This window comes from Telopea speciosissima, chromosome 4 (genome assembly GCF_018873765.1).
Source record: "Telopea speciosissima isolate NSW1024214 ecotype Mountain lineage chromosome 4, Tspe_v1, whole genome shotgun sequence".
Lineage (NCBI taxonomy): Eukaryota > Viridiplantae > Streptophyta > Magnoliopsida > Proteales > Proteaceae > Telopea > Telopea speciosissima.
In genome coordinates, this window is record NC_057919.1 from 47,392,712 (window position 1) to 47,413,348 (window position 20,637).

Sequence of the window (20,637 nt, forward strand, 5' to 3'; positions counted from 1 at the left end):
ACGGTGCCTGGATACATGGGAGTAGAGCGCGTTTATTATGTTGTTTGATTAGACGAGGGGTCCTCCCCCAGGGCTACGGTGCGTGGACATATGAGAGTAGAGTGCGTCTAATATGATGTTTTTATAGATGAGGGGTCCTCCCCCAAGGCTACGGTGATGGTGCCTGGATACATGGGAGTAGAGCGCATCTATAATGCTGGGATACAGTGCCTGGGAATGTTTGTAGTCGACTACACCCTCAACTGTTTGTGCATTATGGTAGTTCACTAAGTGGCCAAAACCTGACCTAATTAAATAAAAAGTGAAATTTTATGAGGTGCTATGTATGTCTCCATTCCATTTATTGTTCTTTTGAATGCTTGTGTGTATAAGATCATGTGTACCTCACTGGGCGTAAGCTCATCCTTATATATGTTGATGTTTTTCAGATGACAAGTCAGGTGTGGAGTCTTATACAACTCCGGAGTATTTGAACTATGGGTAATGTTAGAAGATCAGAAAGAAATATTTTATGAACAAAGTTATTTCAGAATATTTAATGCTGATAAATGAATGAACAAGATTTTAGTTGTACGACATTGTAGATAATTGCCACCAGTGTATACATTTAACTTGAACTGTTATCCAATATATAATGCTACCGCTACGTTGTAAACAAGACTGGGAATTATTTATTACTATTAAGGTAAGTTTGTAACCTAATGGGTCGGCACTTGCAAGAGCAGTGCCTAGAATCCTGTCCGAGTTTGGGACGTTACAGATAATGCACTGGAATATTTTTCGGCACCCTTTAACTCTTTTATGGCTGACGTGGTATGTTACACCAGTCCTCTTGTTCAAACACACCCCAACAGAATGGTGTGGCTGAACAGAAGAATAGACATTTAATGGAGGTGACCCGTTCCATTCTCTTTGAAATGAAAGTACCAAAAATCTTTTGTACTGATGTTGTTTTGACTGTTTGTTTCCCTATCAATCGTATGTCATCTTCTGTGTTAAAGGGGGGGGGGGGGGGGGGATTCCTCATTCTCTTTTATTTCCCACTGAACCGCCTTTTGTTTTACCACCTTGTATTTTTGGCTGTGTTTGCTTTATTTGTGATCATCGCCCAGGGCAATAGTCTCTGCCGATTTGGTCTACAGGCTGGGAAAGTGGGGTTTTGATGGGTTTAGGGAGATTTATCGTGGAAGGTGATCTGCAGGTCAGATGGGGCTAACAAAGGGATTGAATGGAGGTCTTAGAGGGGGGGGAGGGGGAAGGTTTGCTGAAAAGCTTGAAGAAAACTAATGGCTGGATAGGGCAGGAGAGAGAGAGAGAATGAAATTAGAAGGTTAGTCAAAAATAGAAGGTAACGTGGGAATGAAGACTTGAAGGCTTGCAGGGAATGAAACTCAGCAACAAGAAAGAACCTCCTGGCCTTCCCACCGCAAGGAGTCAACAGGATCCAACAGCAGCTCCTCTCTCCAAGGATCGAAACCAAGGAAAAGCTTAATGGAAGCATAACTTGCATAACAGCAGAGATATAATTTCGAATCAAATCGTGGAGCTCACCCCCGTGGGTTGTATGTATAATCCTTGAATGAGGTTGCATAGCACTATCAACAACTAAGTTGATGTGAAGACTCTCTAATTTCAAAAATAGAAACTAATTACTAACTACAAAAATAGAAAGTACTAACTTCTAAAAAATAGAAACTAACTTATGACTAAGCTTCAAAATAAAATTGGACACTGTTCACGTGACACTGTTCACGTGAACAGTGTTTCTTGGTACAAAACTGGCCCAATACTTGGGCTGGTTCAAGTCTGGCTCGATGGAGCAGCAGCATCAAAATCGTGTCTGGCTGCCAAGGTAGGCAGCAGCCTTCTTCTTCTTCTTCCTTGAATACACCCTTGGTTCTGCATCAACTCTCCCCAGCTTGAAAACATTCGTCTCCGACGAATGGGTAAAGGCCATATAACGTTCGTACAAGTCCGGATCAAGCTTCTTGAAGTCATCAGCATGTATCCAAGTGCTATCGTGTCGTGGGCGACCCTTCCATTTGACGAGAAATGCATGGTAACCGGTGCCACGACGAGTGGTTTTGTACATGTCGTCTAAAACCTCTTCAATGATGTCTTCCATAGGTGGCTTAAGTTGGGGCAGGCGAAGTAATTCTTCAGTATCACCATCATCAGCATGGTGCCCCACATAAAGGTGTAAATCAGTCACGTTGAAGACATTGCTTATACTCGTATCATCAGGCAGCTCGAGTACATAAGCATTTGGGCCAACACGCTTTAACACCTTGTATGGACCCATCTTCCTTGGGTGGAGTTTAGTGTTGACTCCTGGTTGGAACCTTTCCAGATTGACACAGACCATCACCATGTCTCCTGGCTGAAATTCCAAGTAGCAGCTATGACGATCAGTTGTAGCCTAGTAAACATCGTTGCTGAGAGCCATTCGTCGCCAAACATCAGCATGCACCTCTATAATATGGCGCAGAAATTCATCAGCTTCAATGCTGATGCATGCTTGTGGGGGCAATGGAACAAGGTCTATAGGCCACTGGGGTTGAACTCCAAGCAGTATCTCAAAAGGAGTGTGACCAATAGTCCGATTCACGGAGCTGTAATAAGCAAACTCAGCTATATCAAGTATGGACGGCCATGTCTTTTCATAATCACGAACCAAGCACCTCAATAAGTTACCCAAACTCCGATTAACCACTTCAGTTTGTCCGTCAATTTGTGGGTGAAAAGATGTGGAGAATTGGAGCTTTGTGTTTGTTCGCAGCCACAAAGTTTTCCTTGAAGAACAGCTTGGCAATGTGATAGGCATCAAAGGTCTTACAGCATGGCAAAAAGTGGGCCATTTTAGAGAAACGATCAACAATGACCATAATGGAATCGTATCATTCTCTAGTGGGTGGCAGTCCAAGGACAAAGTCCATGCTAATATCAATCCATGGTGCATGACGGACAGGTAAAGGAGAGTATAAACCTGTATTTTGCTTCCCTCCTTTTGCAAGTTGACATACCCGGCACCGTTTGATCACATGATGAACATCTTTTACTATGTGTGGCCAACAATAATGGTCTGTCACCTGAATAATGGTCTTATCCTTCCCAAAGTGTCCTCCCAAACCTCCTCCATGTAGTTCCCTTATGATGTGATGTCGTAGGGAAGAGTTTGGAATGCATAGGCGTGTTCCCAAGAATAAGTAACCATCCAGGACAGAATATTTAGGATGCTGTCCACCCTGCTGCAACTCATCATAGATCACACTAAAATCTGTATTGGCAGCATACTCTCCTCGTATTTGTCCAATACTAGCTGCATGGGCAGAAAAGGTACTGAGGGTGAGGACCTTGCGGCTCAATGCATCACCCACTATGTTCTCTTTACCAGCCTTGTATTTCAGCGCAAATACAAACTCCTGCAGATAGGCTACCCACTTGGCATGCTTGTTGCTAATCGACTTTTGAGAGTGAAGATGTTTGAGTGCTTCATGGTCAGTGTAAAGAATAAATTCTTTACCAATAAGATAGTGGCACTAATGACGTAACAGTTGAACAATTGTATACAGCTCCAAATCAGTAGTCGAGTAGCGCTTCTTGGCATCATTTAATTTTTCGCTATAAAAAGCAATTGGGTGCCCTCATAGCATTAATACACTGCCTAAGCCGACATGTGAGGCATCTGTAGCAACCTCATATACTCGGTCAAAATCTGGTAGGCGTAAGACTGGTGCTTCAATCATCTTCTTCTTGATAAGGTGGAAGGCCTTGTTGCCGCTGCTGTCCATTCAAATTTTCCCTTACTAGACTTCATACACCCAGTAATAGGGGCCATAACAGCACAGGAATTTCGAATAAATCTTCTATAGAATGAAGCCAAACCATGGAAACTTCGAACTTCAGTGAGTGTCTTAGGTACCGACCAGTCCTTGATGCTTCTAACCTTCTCCGGATCATCTTCCACCCCCTTGGCTGAAACAATAAAGCCAAAAAATACCACCTTGGGCAGCATGAAAGAACACTTCTTGAGGTTCAAGTACAGCTTCTCTTGACGAAGAACTCTCAAGACTAGTTTAAGATGGTCAATATGGTCATTTTGGTCTTTGTTGTACACCAAAATATCATCAAAATAAATAACCAAAAATCGACCAATAAAAAGACGAAGTACCTGAGTCATCACTCGCATAAAAGTGCTAGGTGCATTCGTCAAACCAAAGGGCATGACTTTCCATTCATACAGTCCGTCCTTGGTTTTGAAGGCGGTCTTCCATTCGTCGCCCGGGTGGACACAAATCTGATGGTAACCGCTCCTAAAGTCCAATTTAGAGAAGACCTTCACTCCAGACAGCATGTCCAACATGTCGTCAAGCCGTGGAATGGGGAACCGGTACTTGACAGTTATTTTATTTAGTCTTTTGTTTTTCCTTGTTTTCTCCTGACTTCAACGTGAGAGTTGGTCAGTCGAGTCTTATTTACTTTGTAGTTTTTCCCTTCAAGTTATTGAATAAAGGTAGTGTTCAATTCCAGGCATTTTGTCTGTTTGCTTGTCTTTTAATTCAGTCACTTTTATGCGAATTATTCTTTGCATCAAAAGCCCTTGGCGCAATCAAGGCAAGAGCGAAGAATCTACTTTTACTAGGTAGAAGTCAGATTAATTTCTCTTGGGCTTTCAGAGGCTCTGGCACGCCTGCAATTCTGTGATTGCCAAGTTGAATGAGGGTAAACACGTTCACACCATTCGAGTCTTAGTGACTCTGGCACACTTGCGCATCCAACGACAGTCTCGAGCCCGAGTAAGTGGCAAACATCAATGTTCTGCTCTTTTCAGGCATATCAACCATGAATAAGGCTACTGTCTGGATACTTCATTGCAAGTCCTCGTCAACTTTGCCTTGTTGTCTTAGAACCTTCAACCCATACCATATTAATTCTCACTGCTGGAGCTTTTTTTATTTCACATCATCAAACCATCAGTGTCAACTTTCCCTCAATTTGTCACATATTGGTGCTACTGCTAAGGTCTCACAAACACATCCATTTGAATGATATTTAAGACGAGCAATGAGAAAGCTCAGTGAAAAAGAGAAATGGAATTAAAAAGTAAAAAGACAGCTCTTGATAGAAAATAGAAGCACATCGAACAAAGTAAAACTACTTATGCATTAGTACAACTATATTACCTTGCGCAAAAAGCGATTAGCAACCAGCTCCACACACATAACTCTCGTTCCTTTCAAGTTAACCTATAGACAGAAGTCATGTTATTAGCATGCAGAAGTCCTTGTCAGGCATAACTAAAGAAATACCTAAACCAAATCAGATTACCTCAATCATGAAACAAATGCATAGAAAGGGTCCCTAGGTTTCCTTTAAAATTATATCAAGTAATATTAAACTATAATAAGCTCAGAGTTCCCAGAGAGTTAAATAGAGAAACCAAATAAATAAATAGCAAAGAAAAACTGAAATGGAGTTATCGAACTTGAAACTTGTTAATTATTTAATTATGTAACTTGATTAGAATAGAGAATATTCTAATCGAGATTCTATGATTCCTATTTGAGTTGAGATTGTAATTAGGGTGTCAAATTAGGATTCCCTTTTAGTTTATGATTCTGATTCCTAGTAGGATTAGGAGTCTGTTTATGTACTCAATAGTTACTATAAATAAAGACTTAGAGGGAGCTACTGAGCATCGATTCTGTCTCTTAGCAGCTCCCCTTTCTCTTCCATCTCCTCTATTTTCTCTTTCGGTTCTCTGATCTCACAGGTTTAACTCTGTTACGTGGTATCAGAGCAATACCATTAGTTGGTTGTTGATTCTCGGTTCTGACTTGAAGGTCTTCCAAGGTTTCTACTAAAGGGATGCAGCACCCTACGTTGCATATTACTTCAGATTAAATCCTAGTTGATGATTTCAGTGACAAGCTAGGGTTCTACTCTCTACTATATTATTTACATGGAGTGACGATCGATTGCAGTGATAAAACTTCAAGTTCAAGGCTGCGGTTTATCTACCTACTATTTCTATTGTGATTTCTAATCCAACAGGTAGATCCCTACTATATTTGAAGGCTATCTCAATCGAATGATTAGATCTCATTCAACTACAGCTCATCTCACTCCATGCGGCACCCTTTTTAGGGTAAGAATGTTAGAGTTATTGGAATAGTTGTATAAGGGTAGTTCTATCATTGTCTTATTATTAGACATGGCTGAGTTGTATTTTTTGTTATTTATTCTTTATTTCTATTTACCTCCCCAGGGAGGTCTATGTAATTCTTAGAAGTGATTAATGAAGTAAATATGGGTGTTGAGGATTACTCAAAACACATTCGATTCTCCCCAAAACTCTCTCCTTCTTCTTCTTCTTCTTCTTCTCCTTGCTGTGAATCGTGTCCTATTGCTTGCAACCTTCTATTTATAAAAACTAACTTGGTATCAGAGCAGTTCTTCCACTGGTTTGAGAGACGACTAAGACTTGGCTGTCCTCTTTACCTCTTCTTGGAACCCTAGAAAGGTAGAGGGTTCCATTAGAGGCTGTATTAGTTGGTTTCTAGGTTGGGAATATAGGTAAGTGAAGGAGAAGAAGATGAAGAAGAAGAAGAGAACAAGAGAATGGAGGAATAATATTTCGGTTGTAACTTGTGTGTGTGAGAGATATCTCTCCACAGCTATATTGATTCATTAGTAGAAGTAAAGGAATTACATACACCTCCCTAAGGAGGTAAACAGTAAAAAAGGGAAAAAGATAGAAATTACAAAACAGGGCAACTAGTTAACAGGCTAGTTCCCAAACTACCCTTAGAACATAACTACTAGTAACTCTAACACTCCCCCTCAAGCTGGAGAATATATATCATGCATTCCCGGCTTGCTTAAGAATGTACTAAAGCGAGGAAAACCAAGAGCTTTAGTGAAGATGTCCGCACTGATCACCGATCTGCACAAACGGAGTACAAATGTGGCGAATCAATCTTCTCCTTGATGAAGTGCCTATCAACCTCAATGTGCTTGGTTCGGTCATGTTGAACCGGATTATGGGCAATATCGATGGCAGCCTTGTTGTCACGTGAGAGTCTCATAGGGCCTTGATGGCAAATCCCAGTTCTGAACAAGCCTTTTCAACCATATGAGTTCACAAACACCATGAGCCATGGCTCAAAGTGCTTACGCACTAGATCGGCTACAACATGCTGTTTTTTGCTTCTCCAAGTAACCAAATTACCTCCCACAAAGGTACAATAGCCGAGGTAGATCTTACATGCGTAATGGAGCCAGCCCAATCAGCATCGGTGAAGCCTTCCACTCTCGAGTGATTGTGTTTGGCATATAATAGTCCTTTCCCTGGAGAAGACTTCAAATACCTAATAATGCGGTACACAAGACATCTAAGTGGCCACTCTTGGGAGCATGCATGAATTGGCTCACCACTCCCACTTGCATAGGAGATATCTCGGGCGAGTCATAGCAAGATAGATAAGCTTCCCCACTAGCCGTTGGTACTTTCCCCGCATCAACCAAAGGAGAACCACAATCTTCTCTCGGTTTATGATTACGCTCAATGGGAGAATTTGTTGGTTTCTGACTGACATCCCTGTCTCTGTCAACAAATCAAGGACAAACTTCCGTTGACATATGTTGATTCCTTTCTTGGTTCTTGATACTTCAATCCCTAAGAAGTACCGCAAGGGACCCGGATCTTTGATTTCAAACTGTTGTGCCAGGTAGTCTTTGATTTACTTATTTCATTATATCATCCCCCGTGACCACAATATCGTCAACATAAACAATGAGGGTTGTGATAGTTCCATTGCCCGCTTGGTAAAGAGAGTGTGATCGCTTGACACTGGGAATACCCATTTCTCGGAATAGCTGTCCGGAAGCGCTCAAACCATGCCTTGGGAGATTGTTTGAGACCATATAGTGCTTTCTTGAGAAGGCACACTTTCCCTTCATGAAGGCATTTTGAAGCCAGGAGGGGTTTGCATGTACACCTCTTCTTCAAGTCACCGTGAAGGAAAGCATTCTTCACATCTAAGCGGTATAAAGGCAATCATTATTGGCGCCCAAGGATAAGAGGACTCTTATAGAATTGTGCTTGGCCGGGAGCAAGCGTCTCACGATAGTCGATCCATAGACTTGATTGTATCCCTTGGCAACCAACCTTGCTTTGTATCTTTCGGACAACGCCATCAGATTTATATTTGATTGTATAGACCCATCTCGCAGCCAATCAGGACCGTCCCTTAGGAAGGTCCACCAATTGCCAAGTATCATTCTTCGAGGGCCATCATTTCCTCGCATATAGCTTGTCTCCACTTTGGGTCGACATAGCATCGATGACATTCCCGGGAATAGAAGCTATAGAAAAGCAGTAATAAAGGCCATACTTGTGGGAGAAAGAGCATCATAGGAAATAAAGCTGGGCTATAGGATTAGTACAAGCTCTTTTCCCTTTTCTAACAAAGAATAGGAAGGTCTAAATCACAAGGAGGAGAAGGGATGTCACCTGACCGAGAGTGATGAAGCTCAAAATGTGGATCTCGGATCCAAAGAGGACTCTTGGTAGGTTTGCTTTCTTTGATTATGTACGCCTTCACTTCTTCGTATGTAATGTGGTAATCCTTCTCCTTACTAGGACCACTTTCAACCACCAATTCCGTGTTCATATCGATTGAGATTGATCACTAGTATTAACCACATCCACGATCTGTGTGTACCAATGTCAAACATAAAAGGAGAGATAGGAAGAGGAGAATGAAGAAAATCAGCAGCCTGTTCACTTCCACACTTCTCCCCCTGAAGAGGATGCTGAGAAGGGGCAAAGAAAGGAAGGGATTCAAGAAAGGTGACATCCTTTGAGATAAGACACCGGCGAGAAGAAGGGTGATAGCACTTGTAGCCCTTGGTAGTAGAAGAGTACCCAAGGAAGAGACACTTGAGAGCTTTGGGATCAAGTTTAGTGCGGGCAGATTTGTTTACATGCACATAACAAACACAACCAAAGACCTTAGGGGGAAGAGAGAAAGCTGAAACTTTGGGAGATAAAATGTCCAAGGGAGATTTGTAGGCAAGAAGTTTGGTAGGCATGCGATTGATGAGGAAAGAAGCAGTGAGAAGAGCAGCGGACCAAAAGGTTTTGGGGACATGCATACCAAACAAGAGACTACGGGTGACCTCCAATAAATGGCGATTCTTCCTCTCAAGAACCCCATTTTGTTGGGGAGTGTCAACACACGCTAGCTGATGGAGAATGCCATTATCGATAAGAAGTTTTGGAGACCACTAAACATGTATTCCCCCTTTATCGGATCGAACAACTTTGATTCGGGTGTCAAACTGAGTAAGAATCATCGATAGAAGGTTTTAAACGCATCACAAACATCACTTTTATGTTTCATCAAAATAGTCAAGTACACGAGAGAAATCATCAATAAAGGACACAAAATAACGATAACCAAATAAAGAGGTAGTAGGAGAAGGTCCCCAAACATCGGTGTGCACAAGATGAAAAGGAGCAATGCTTCTATTACCATGATATGGATAAGAGGAACGACAATGTTTGCAAACATGCATGGTTCACATTGAAAAACATGAGAAGAAACAAGAGAAGAAAATAAGTGAGGCAATTGTTTCCTCATTACAACAAAAGATGGATGGCCAAGACGCCTATGCCATAACATAATGAGACTCCCACAGAACTACTCTCGGTATGACCACACACATAAGATTTGTGGCGAGAAAAGGGTCAAAAAAATAAAGGCCTTGCTCTTCACGTCCACTACCAATAATCCTCTTCGTCACCAAATCCTGAAAAAGACGGTGAGAAGGGAAAATGTGACGGAGCAATTCAAAGATTTTTGTCAGTGACTCAGCACGGATAAGAGATTAAGCTGTAAGGTTAGGAACATGAAGAACGAAGAAAGAGAAATAGACGAGGTTACAGGAATACTACCCTTACCGGAGATGGAGGATAGGAGCCATCGGCCTATTCTAACCTTATCCTTACCGGAGCAAATGGTATAGGAATCATAATTATGGGACGTACCAGTCGTATGGTCGTAGCACCATAGTCAATGACCCAAGACCAGGCTACGATGAAATTTCAAGTAGAGACACCTGTAAGGCCGAGGATGATGAGGAGCTGGCTACGATGAAGGTGTAGAAGATGTGCTAAGGCTGTGACATGACCCGTCGAACCACTTGTCTCCATAAAGGTGGGGTCATCCGGTATAGTATCTTCCTCGGTCATCACAGAGTGAGCTCGGGCTCCCCCTCTACGGCCACCACGACTACGTGTGCTAGGAGGACGACCATGAAGAGACCAACACCGATCCTGGTGTGTCCAGGTTCTCCACAATGGTCACATTTAAAACGGTCCCTACCAACACTATTGGCACCCATTGCTCTCTTGTGTTAGGCCCGGGCCACGACCACCTCCACGGTGTCCGGGAAGAAGCTGAGTCGAGGGCTGACCTCTCAAGAGAAGATACAGAGCTGGCTCCATTGCAACACGTCTAGTCTCCTCCTCTGTAGTAACTACGATGACCTCACTAAGAGATGGGAAGGGAGACCGCCTAAGATCTCAAGTCCGATAGGCTCATAGTAGTTGGGCACCACCAAGTAAGGTAAAGACACGCTCTTTTTCAAGAGTCCGATAGACCTTAGCCTCATCCTCTGGGTCCTTAGTGAAGATCTCTATAATGATCATATTCCTCCAGAGAGGCCAAGAAAGGCATTATAGTACTCAGAAATGGTCCTATCATCAGAGATGGAGGATAGGGAGCCATCAGCTATTCTAACCTTATCCTTACCGGAGCAAATGGTATAGGAATCATAATTATGGGACGTACCAGTCATATGGTCGTAGCACCGAGTCATGACCCAAGATCGGGCTACATAGAGAGGTGAAGTAGAGACTGTAAGGGCCGAGGATGATGAGGAGTCACTAGAAGGTGTAGAAGATGTGCTAAGTTGTGATGACCCGTCGAACCACTTTGTCTCCATAAAGGTGGGGTCATCGGTATAGTATCTTCCTCGCTCATCACAGAGCGAGCTCGGGCCCCTCTACGGCCACCACGACTACGTGTGCTAGGAGGACGACCATGAAGAGACCAACACCGATCTTCGTGTCAGCTTCTCCACAATGGTCACATTTAAAACGGTCCCTACCAACACTATTGGCACCCATCTGTCTCTCTTGTGTTAGGCCCGGGCCACGACCACCTCCAGGTGCTCGCCGGAAGAACTGAGTCGAACCCTAGAAAGGTAGAGGGTTCCATTAGAGGCTGTATTGATCATATTCCTCCAAGAGGCTGTGAAATACCTCACATATTTCATTCCTTGGAGCTGTTTCTTTCAAACCTACAGCAATGGAGGAAGATTCCCAGCTTACAAAAAGCATTTGAAGCCCTAGAAGCTGGACAGAACATTACCACTAGCCTGGAGAGTCTTCTGCCCATCTCTCTCTCATCTCTTCACCTATTGGGATGAGGACTGAAGCTTTTGAATCGCCTGAGGATCCCCTTTTAGACCCCCAACAGCTCAGTTCCGAAGAGGAGCTGGTCGAAGAGCATAACTCCAATCAGTGCTGCACTTCAGGTATCGGCAGATTCTGCTTCTTCCTTTCTCTGAGTGCCTTGGTAGCTGTAATGAGTGGAATAGTCTCTTTTGCCATCCATTTGAATGCTTTGGTTATTGTGGAATGGAACCACAGTTCATGTTGAGTGTTAGTTGTAATTTTTCTTTAAGGATGTGCCCTCGGATTCTATTGTTTTAGGACTATTTTTGCTTGTTCTTGACTATTCTTGTCTGGGTTGCTGGAGTTTTATTACCTAGGCTAGTCAATCACATCAAGTAAGGGAATTTGACTTAATTTCTATGTGTTTATTGCCTTAATTACTTCTTGTTCAGTATGCCATGTCATGCATCATTATTGCTGCTCAGATCATGTAGTTTATTAGTTTTATATTCTTTGCACTAGACTGCATGTGAATTAGGTTGCATTGGTATACTGCATTGCATTGATATTTACTTGATACTGTACAATTGATGATAATGGTGCACTGTTTACTTTACAATTGATCTATACATACATGTGCCATCATGATAGACTGTATTGGGTTAGGATACTTCATTACCCAGTACTACGTACCTTACCAACAGGGGAAGAGGTGTTGGATAACCCGTGGTAGGTCCGAAGGGTAAATTCCGAAATGCCATTCACTGTCCCATGTTAGCGTGTGTACTCCACTGTGGGAACAAACAGTAGGGTTAGTCACTGGGGGTCCGTTAGCATCAGATGTATGATGCCTGAGCTGTCGGGTCTCCACCGTAGTAGAATGTTTTCGCTCGGGTGACCGACGTCTGGTTATGTGTTTCCGGGACCGAGGCTAGTATTCTATTACAGTAGTACTTATACCTCATATGACTTAGTATTCATGTTAGGAGCATGCTTGCTTAGGACATTCATCATGGATTGTTGTGTTATGTTTTCATGCATTTCCTTACTGGGCTCAGTGGAGCTCACCCCCGTGGATATCCCTATTTTTCAGATGATACTGTTGTTTCTGGTGCTTCAGTGGGAGTCTCCTCTACACAGAACTCTCCTTCGGCTCATGGAGTTGACACTCGTCTGGCGGTGGAGCACAATGCTTCGTGCTCGTGCGACGACTGCGCATTCTCATGAGTGATTGCTAGATCAGGCTTCTTCCACCCTTTTTGTTATACACTTTTGTATAGTTACTGCAGATAAGTCTTTTGTTCTAGTTATCTGATGTATGGAACAAACACTCTAACTTAGTTCTTTTAAATATATACAGATCACAATTCATCGTTAGTTTTCCTTTATTACTGCCTTAATTCTATACTTTAATTGCTTCCGCTGCATTTAATTCTGTATTTGTGGATATGATTGCAAATAGAGTACAGCCCTTGCGATCCTGGTGGGTTGGTTGGATGTCAGAGACATCCAGTCACACTTGGCCCTTATAAACCGGGCCGGGGTGTGACAGTGGTTCTCTTATAGATGCAAGCCGGTACCAAAGATTAGTTGGGAAACTAATCTATCTCTCCTTGACTCGACCAGACATCTCTTATGCAGTTGGAGTGGTGAGTCAGTTCATACATGCTCCCAGGAGTGGACATCTGGATGCAGTGTATCGCAGCATTAGATACTTGAAATCTTGTCCAGGAAAAGGTCTTCTATTTTCCAGGCATGACCATTTGCAGATTGAAGGCTACACAGATGCTGATTGGGTTGATTCAGTCTCTGACAGGAGATCTACTTCTGGGTGTTGTACCATTGCGGGTGGTAATCTAGTTATCTGGAGGAGCAAGAAACCACTAGTTGTAGCTAGATCTAGTGTAGAGGCTGAGTTTAGGGCCATGGCTCATGGAGTGTGAGTTTATATGGCTAAAGAGACTTCTTCAAGACTTGAGTTTTAAAATTGAAGGGTCAATGAGACTTTATTGTAACAACAAAGCTGCTATAAGCACTGCCCACAATCCGGTTCAGCATGATCGAACCAAACATATTGAGGTTGATCGACACTTCATCAAAGAGAAGCTGGAGTCTAGGTGCATTTGTACTCCCTTTGTGAAGACAGGTGATCAAGTAGCAGATATCTTCACCAAGGGTCTCATTCCTAGTCTGTTTAGTACCATATTGTGCAAGCTGGGAATGAATTACATTTATTCTCCAGCTTGAGGGGGAGTGTTAGAGTTATTGGAATAGTTGTATAAGGGTAGTTCTGTCATTGACTTAATATTAGACATGGCTAAGTTGTATTTACCTCCCTAGGGAGGTCTATGTAATTCTTACAAGTGATTAATGAAGTAAATATGGGTGTTGAGGATTACTCAACTCACATTCGATTCTCCCAAAAACTCTCTCCTTCTTCTTCTTCTTCTTCTTCTTTTCCTTGCTGTGAATCATGTCCTATTGGTTGAATCCTTCTATTTATAAAAACTAAGTAAGAATTCATTGTCTTACTACTTATAATTCCTCACAGTTATCTCAACTTATTTCTATGAGGTGTTGGGATCTTATTCCCTTCTTCAAGTTCTGTTCGATCTACCTAGGTCAATCTGACCTGTTGCGATTTGGTGTTTTTTAAACCCTAGATCTGATTTCTGTGAGATTTGGGTTTTGAAACCCAAATTCTGGTTCTTTCAAGTGCTGACAGTGACTCTACTACTGTAACTATTACTTTTCTGCTGTGTTGGTGATTAGTGGATTTCATGGGTGATCCTAAACCGCCAATGGACAATGTCCAAGTCCAGATTACTACTGTTGAACACATTGCTCGATTACATTACTGATGATCCTCCTACTACTGATCCAAAAGACCCTACTATGATCAAAGCTCATGATGAGTAGATGTGTGAAAACTCTATTATCAAAATATGGTCATGGAACATTGTTGAACCTGCTATTACATCTAATGTGATGTTTCACACTCTTGCTAAAGATGTCTGGAAAGATTTACATGAAAGTTTTTCTCAAGAGAAGAATATCTCCCGTATGTATGATCTCTATGAGAAACTTTTCAACTTCAAACAATGAGATATGACTTTGAATGAATACTTTGCTAGTTACAAAGGTATGGTTGAAGAATTCCAGCTACATCAGCCCTTGACTACTAATCTCGAACAGCTGAAGCACCAAAAAGCTGAATTTCATGTGGCTAAATTTTTAGCTGGTCTATATCCTAACTACCAGTCTGTGAAGAGTCAACGTCTCACAGGGGAGAAGCTTCCCTCTCTCAATGAAGTCTTCTCTCTCATTAATCGTTTGACTGCTAATCCTTCTAAAACTGACACTACTCCCAACGACAATTCAACATTTGTTGCCCATCGTGGACGAGGACGTGGCCAAGGCCAATCTAGAGGCTGATGCCTTGGAACTAGTGGTCGTGGTATAGGCAGTCAACCTGTTGATAAATCTTCTCGATAGTGTACTTACTGTGGCAGGTCAAATCATACCATTGATACATGCTGGGCCAAACATGGAAAACCTGACTGGGCTAATGAGTTGGCTAATACAGGTGGACTGCATCTTTTTGCCCATTCCAGCAAAGACAACAATGAGGAGAGCCCTGGATGTGGCGATGGATTAGGAAGGCCTAGGTCGGGAGGCAGTTTGAAAGGGCTCACCAAGAGGTGAAGCTGCGGCGTGGAATGTGTCCTTTGAACCAGACAATTATACCAAGGGGAGGGAGAGCCTCTGTGTCTAATGATATCCCAAGCGGATTGGGAGCTGAAGCTGCTTGAGGAGGATGCGAGGAAGGTAGCTCCAGAGGACCTCTAAAGGAGGAGAGCAGGAGGGGAGGGGACCAGGCACCTCTGGAGATGATGGAGACAACCAAGGAGAGTCTATCGAGCCCAGACAAATATACCTCACGGGGGCTCAGAACTGAAGAGAGGACACCTGAGGGATGCCATTTGTCAAGCCAAAGGGAGGAAGTAAGGCCATCATTAATCTTGTAAGAGATGGCGGCAATGGTGATGTGCCTGACTTGTAAAATTCTGCACCACACCCACGAAGCATCGGATGAGGGGCTGACCGACCAAATGGAGTCCTACGGAGGAGCCAGCATAGACCCAAGATGTCCAAATGTTCTTTCTTGGTGAGGATCTTCCAAATAAGCTTGAGAGAGCCAGCAAGGTTGACATCTTTAATTCTTTGGAGGCAAAGACCCCCTTCTGATTCGGGGAGGCAAAAGGGAAGACCAGCTCTTGGGATGGAGAATTCTGGCCGATTCCACCCCTTTCCAAAGAAAGGCACACATAATAGACTTTGTTGTCTTGATGATTGCCTTTGGGAGCCCGAAGAGCCCACACCAATAGATGTAACAAGATTAGAGCATTGATCCGATGAGCTCCAAGCGACCTGCATAAGAGAGGAATCTAGCTTTCCAAAGCTGCAGCCTTTTACGAAGGAGGTCTAAAATGGGGGAGTAGTGGTGGGCTGTTAGTTTAGCGGGGATGAGGGGGAGGCCAAGGTATCTAACGGGTACGGAGCCCAGGGTGAATCTAATGGGGCTAGTAAGGAGGGTTTTGGTGGTGTCAGAAACCCTAGTAAGGCTAGGAAAATGTGGGACTTGAGGAGGTTGATGTGGAGGCCGGAGAGGTTTTGGAAGAGGAGGAGGGAGGCCATGATGGACTCAATGGAGAGGCCATGGTAACTCCCGTTTAACTTGGGTTTATTTGTTAAAAGATCGGTGCCAATTTCTTACATAATTACATAATAACAAAATTTAACAAAGCATTTTTTAAATTGGACAAACATAATGGAGTTCAGAGCCAATTCATTCAAGGAATATTGAATATAAGAATCATGACAATCAACAAGATTGATAGCAGTAAACCTCTTCCTGATAGGGTAATCTTCCTTCAGCAGCTCGAGCATGGTAAATGAAACATTCTGTAGGTGGACCCCTGACAGAGAGACAGATAATTAGAAAGTTTACAGAAAACTTAGTTCTATTCAACAGAATCAAGTGCATAACCAATAAAATTCAGGTAGTTTGAGCTTGTAATGTGATATGTTCAGTCTCACAAGTAATGAAAAAAAACCCATTAGCAGGCACACAAACATGTGAAGGATGGCCTCATAGTCCAGAGTTGCCATTACTTTTTTCTTCTTTCTAATTTTCGTGGGCACATACCTATGTCATCCGCTTTATGAAAGAATCAACAGCCAATAAGGCAAGAAAGAGCAAGTATCCTCTAACTAAATAATGTCTAAGCAGAGGTTGACTATTGAAGATATTCTATGAGTAGTTGTCACACCCCGGCCCGGTTATTATGGGCCAAGTGTGGCAGGATGTCTCTGATATCCAACCAATCCCCAAGGATCACAAGTGCAGTACCTTATTTACAATCATTGCTCACAGAGACAGTAATCAGAGGCAGCGGAAACAATTTAATTAATAGAGATAACATCATTAGTAAGAGAAGTCTAAGTGATATTTCATTTATATAAAGGATAAGGCTTGTGATACAACTATACAGTTCTCAAAGGTACCACAGAGTAAAAGTATACAAGAAAACTATACTATAACTATATAAAGCATTTACAAAGCATAAAAGAGTGGGGGAGTAGCCTGGACTATCAGGCCAAGATCAGGAGGTTGCGCAATCATCACATGCGCACGAAGTATCGTGCACTTCAAACTCCAGCGCCGCAAATCCAACATTAGAAGTAACTAAATCACCTGAAAAATAAGGATATCCACAGGGGGGAGCTCTCAACTGAGCCCAGTAAGGGGGGTACAAGCATACAAACACAATAAATCCATGATGCATGTGCTAAACTAACATGTTCCTAACACAGATACTAAGTCTCATGGGGTATAAGTACTACTACTAGGGGTAGATGCTAACCTCGGTCCCGAAACTAACCCTTCGGTCACCCGAGTGAAACCATTCTACCACGGTGAGGACCCGCCAGTTCCAGAACTAACACATCGGACCCCGACAGACCCCCAAATGACCAACCCTGCCTGTTTATTCCCACAGCGGAATTAGGGACCCGCTAACATGGGACAGAAGATGGCATCCCGGAACTAACACATCGGTCTCTGCCACAGGTTGTCCAACACCTTTCCCCCTGTTGGTAAGGGGCGCAGTACTGGGTAATGAATATTAACCTAGCCCAGTGTAGTCTAAACATGATGAGGCAAGCATGATCTGAGTTATAAATTACCAAATTCCATCATCATAAATTCACATCATAGAAATAATCAATGCAAATGCAATGCAGTATATCTTTGTGCAACCTATTTTACATGCAGTCTAATGCATTAAATAAAAGCTAGAAAACTACATGCTCCAAGTATAGAGGTAATGATGCATGAGCATGGCATTCAGCATAAAGTTGAAATTAATGTGATAAACACGCAGGAAATTAAGGTCGAATCCCCTTACCTGTATTGGAGTCTAGTTCAACTAGGGAGTTCTCCAATAGATCAGCAGAGCACACAAAGACAACAGAGAAACAAACCTAAATATCATGACAAAACAGTGTTTATTAGGTCCATGAAGTGTCAGGGCAAACCCCAACATAACAGGGCTTCAAAAATGACCAGCCAGATGCAAACTCCAAAGGAGCCGGTCGACCTCCTCTGGGCCTGCAACTCCATCCGGGAGTGTGTCCGAATTTGGGGTTTTTCCTATTTTTGGGCAGATCCTTACATGCAAGGGTAAATCTTGGTGTTTTAACACCATATTAAGGTGGGTCTACGTACATAGGGATTCAATTTCATAAACAGCTTCCTAATTTTGATAATTTCAAGAATTAAACCTAATTAACTAGATTAGGGTTTATGAAATACTATTAAAAACAGCAATACAGCCTGCAGACTTGATGAATTACCGAATTTCAGGTCTCATACGGATAGAAATTGTTTCCAATTAGTCCAAACATGCTCAATCTCTAAATCCCAAGCTTGGTCTTCAAGCTTTAATGGTAGAATTTCCTAATAGATGAACTAGAGATGGAGAAGAAGTGAAATAAAGAGGGAGACAGCAAGTATTCAAAGCTTACCTTAATATAGGAGCAGGAAACAAGGTACAGCAGCCTTCTAATGGAGTCTCTAAGTTCAATTTCAGAAGTAGAAGGTAGGTTGTAGGGTTCTTCTTCTTCTTTTCCTTTCTTCTCTATTTTTCCTTCTTGCTTTCTAGTTCTTCCAAGAGAGAATTCATTTCTCTCAGCCCCTTTAGTTTGTTGTGATTGTAATAGTAAAGAGAAGGTTATATATATATATATATATATATATATGGTAATGGCATTTAAGCACTAAAGGGCATTTCAGTCTTTTTGACTGAAATTAGATTTAAATCAATTTCTATAACAGTTTATATATCTGAAATTTGTATTTAATACACTATTCTATCCATAATTTGATGCCGGGTGACATTAAAGGTCATCCGAGTACGGGTAACTATCGAGGACAGCATTGCCTACTGGGAAAGTGGGTCCCACATGGTCAATTTTACTAAAATACCCCTGAATTTCTATTTGGTCGTACACACAATATGTATAAATTCATTTAAAATAATACTTACAATGTTTTAATTTAAGGAAAGGCTTTGCATAGCCATCAATCCAACATGCCAAGCTTATGTGTTGTCTTCCGTTAGACACCTCAGACTCATTTAAGGCCATGGCAGTTGGCTGATCGGAATGCCTTTAAAGACGAGTCATGAGATAGGTCTGAATTTCTTAATCAAGACGGCCCACAACTTAGAGGCTAGCATGGCCAAATATTGAACCAGAACCTGAAATCACACAGGTTCCAAAAGTTCAAATTTATTCAGAAATTTGACCGGGTTTCATAGTAGTACCCTATATGACTAACAAAAATAAGTAGTTACATTCTTTGTAACTAGGAAGGATAAAGTAAGGAATTATCATATTAAAGCTGGTTTGGGACTAGCCCCGATACGTGATAATCTACAAGAAAGTAATTTAAGGGGGCATGGCCATGTTCAATGGAGGCCTATGGATGCTCCAGTTCGGAGGAGTGATTTGATTCAGATTGAAGAACTAAAAGAGCCAGGGGCAGACCTAAAATGACCTTAGGAGAAGTGGTGAGGAAATACATGCTTATCTTAGGGCTTCTTTCAAATATGACCTCCAATAGAGCTGATTGGAGGACGAGGATCCATGTTGCCGACCCAATTTAGTTGGGATAAGGCTGAGTTGTTTATTCTTTGTTAACAGATAATTCAAATTTGGTAACAAAACCACGTTTAGACTCTAAGCTTTAGAAGGGGAATGCACACACTTTAACACAAAATATCTCCAGACATGTAGATTGAATCATCATCACAGAAAAAACAAACACATATGACCGTAGTCATGCTATATACAGTAGCATACATAGAATATATACGTATGGCTGTGGCCAACGCTGCATACAGTATCATACATATGTTACTTACGTGCTTCTAGAAGCTTTTGTGTCCCGCGCAAACACCTTGTATGATAACAGCTTCCCTTCTAGTTGGAGTAGAAGTTGGTTTACTCTGCTTATGCTGAAACTTCTTGGTTTCTTTGCACTTTCAAGTTCATCTTCACCACTGACAATCAGGCACCCACTATTCTCCTCTCCAATATATTCATCCCATCCATTTCTCTCATGGAGTTCCCCCAAGCTGCAGTTCTCATTGTCCCCCTGGAGCCCTTCACTTTGCTTCTCTTCTCCATCATTAAAGGGGAAAATATAGAAATAGCGCCTCCATTTGGCAGAGAAATTAGGATGGAATATTCGTGACACCTACAATTAGTTCCACTTTACATCAGTATCAGCTCATATACCATCGGCTCAAGACATGAATCAACTTTGTAACTACAATTGGCATGCTTTGCAGCTTCTTCCAATTTCTCACTGCAACCTTGAAATAAATAAATAGAACAGGGTTTACCTTGGATACAGAGATGACCTGGAGCTTTCCTGGTGCAGCAGTATTGATTGCATCCACAACATCTTGTGCTTTGACATCCTCTCTCCAAGTATCTGGACATGCAAAATCTCTGAGAATGACCCTGTAAAATAGTTGAGACTACAAAACAATACTGAATAATCACTTAAACATTCTAGAGAATCTGATGCAGGGGAGCTT

The 20,637-nt window shown here is 42.1% G+C and overlaps 1 protein-coding gene across 2 annotated transcripts in view; it reads right to left on the reverse strand.

Annotated features, from left to right (window-relative positions):
* LOC122660141 (tRNA pseudouridine synthase A) overlaps window positions 1-20,637 on the reverse strand; it is an 85,461-nt gene that overhangs the window by 39,834 nt on the left and 24,990 nt on the right. For both annotated transcript variants that reach the window (XM_043855324.1, XM_043855323.1), the window contains exons 5-8: window positions 20,440-20,531; window positions 19,957-20,291; window positions 16,377-16,446; window positions 5,184-5,246 (exon numbers count right to left, since the gene is read on the reverse strand). In XM_043855324.1, the coding sequence (XP_043711259.1) occupies window positions 5,184-5,246; window positions 16,377-16,446; window positions 19,957-20,291; window positions 20,440-20,531 (560 nt within the window). The remainder of the gene's footprint in view (window positions 1-5,183; window positions 5,247-16,376; window positions 16,447-19,956; window positions 20,292-20,439; window positions 20,532-20,637) is intronic.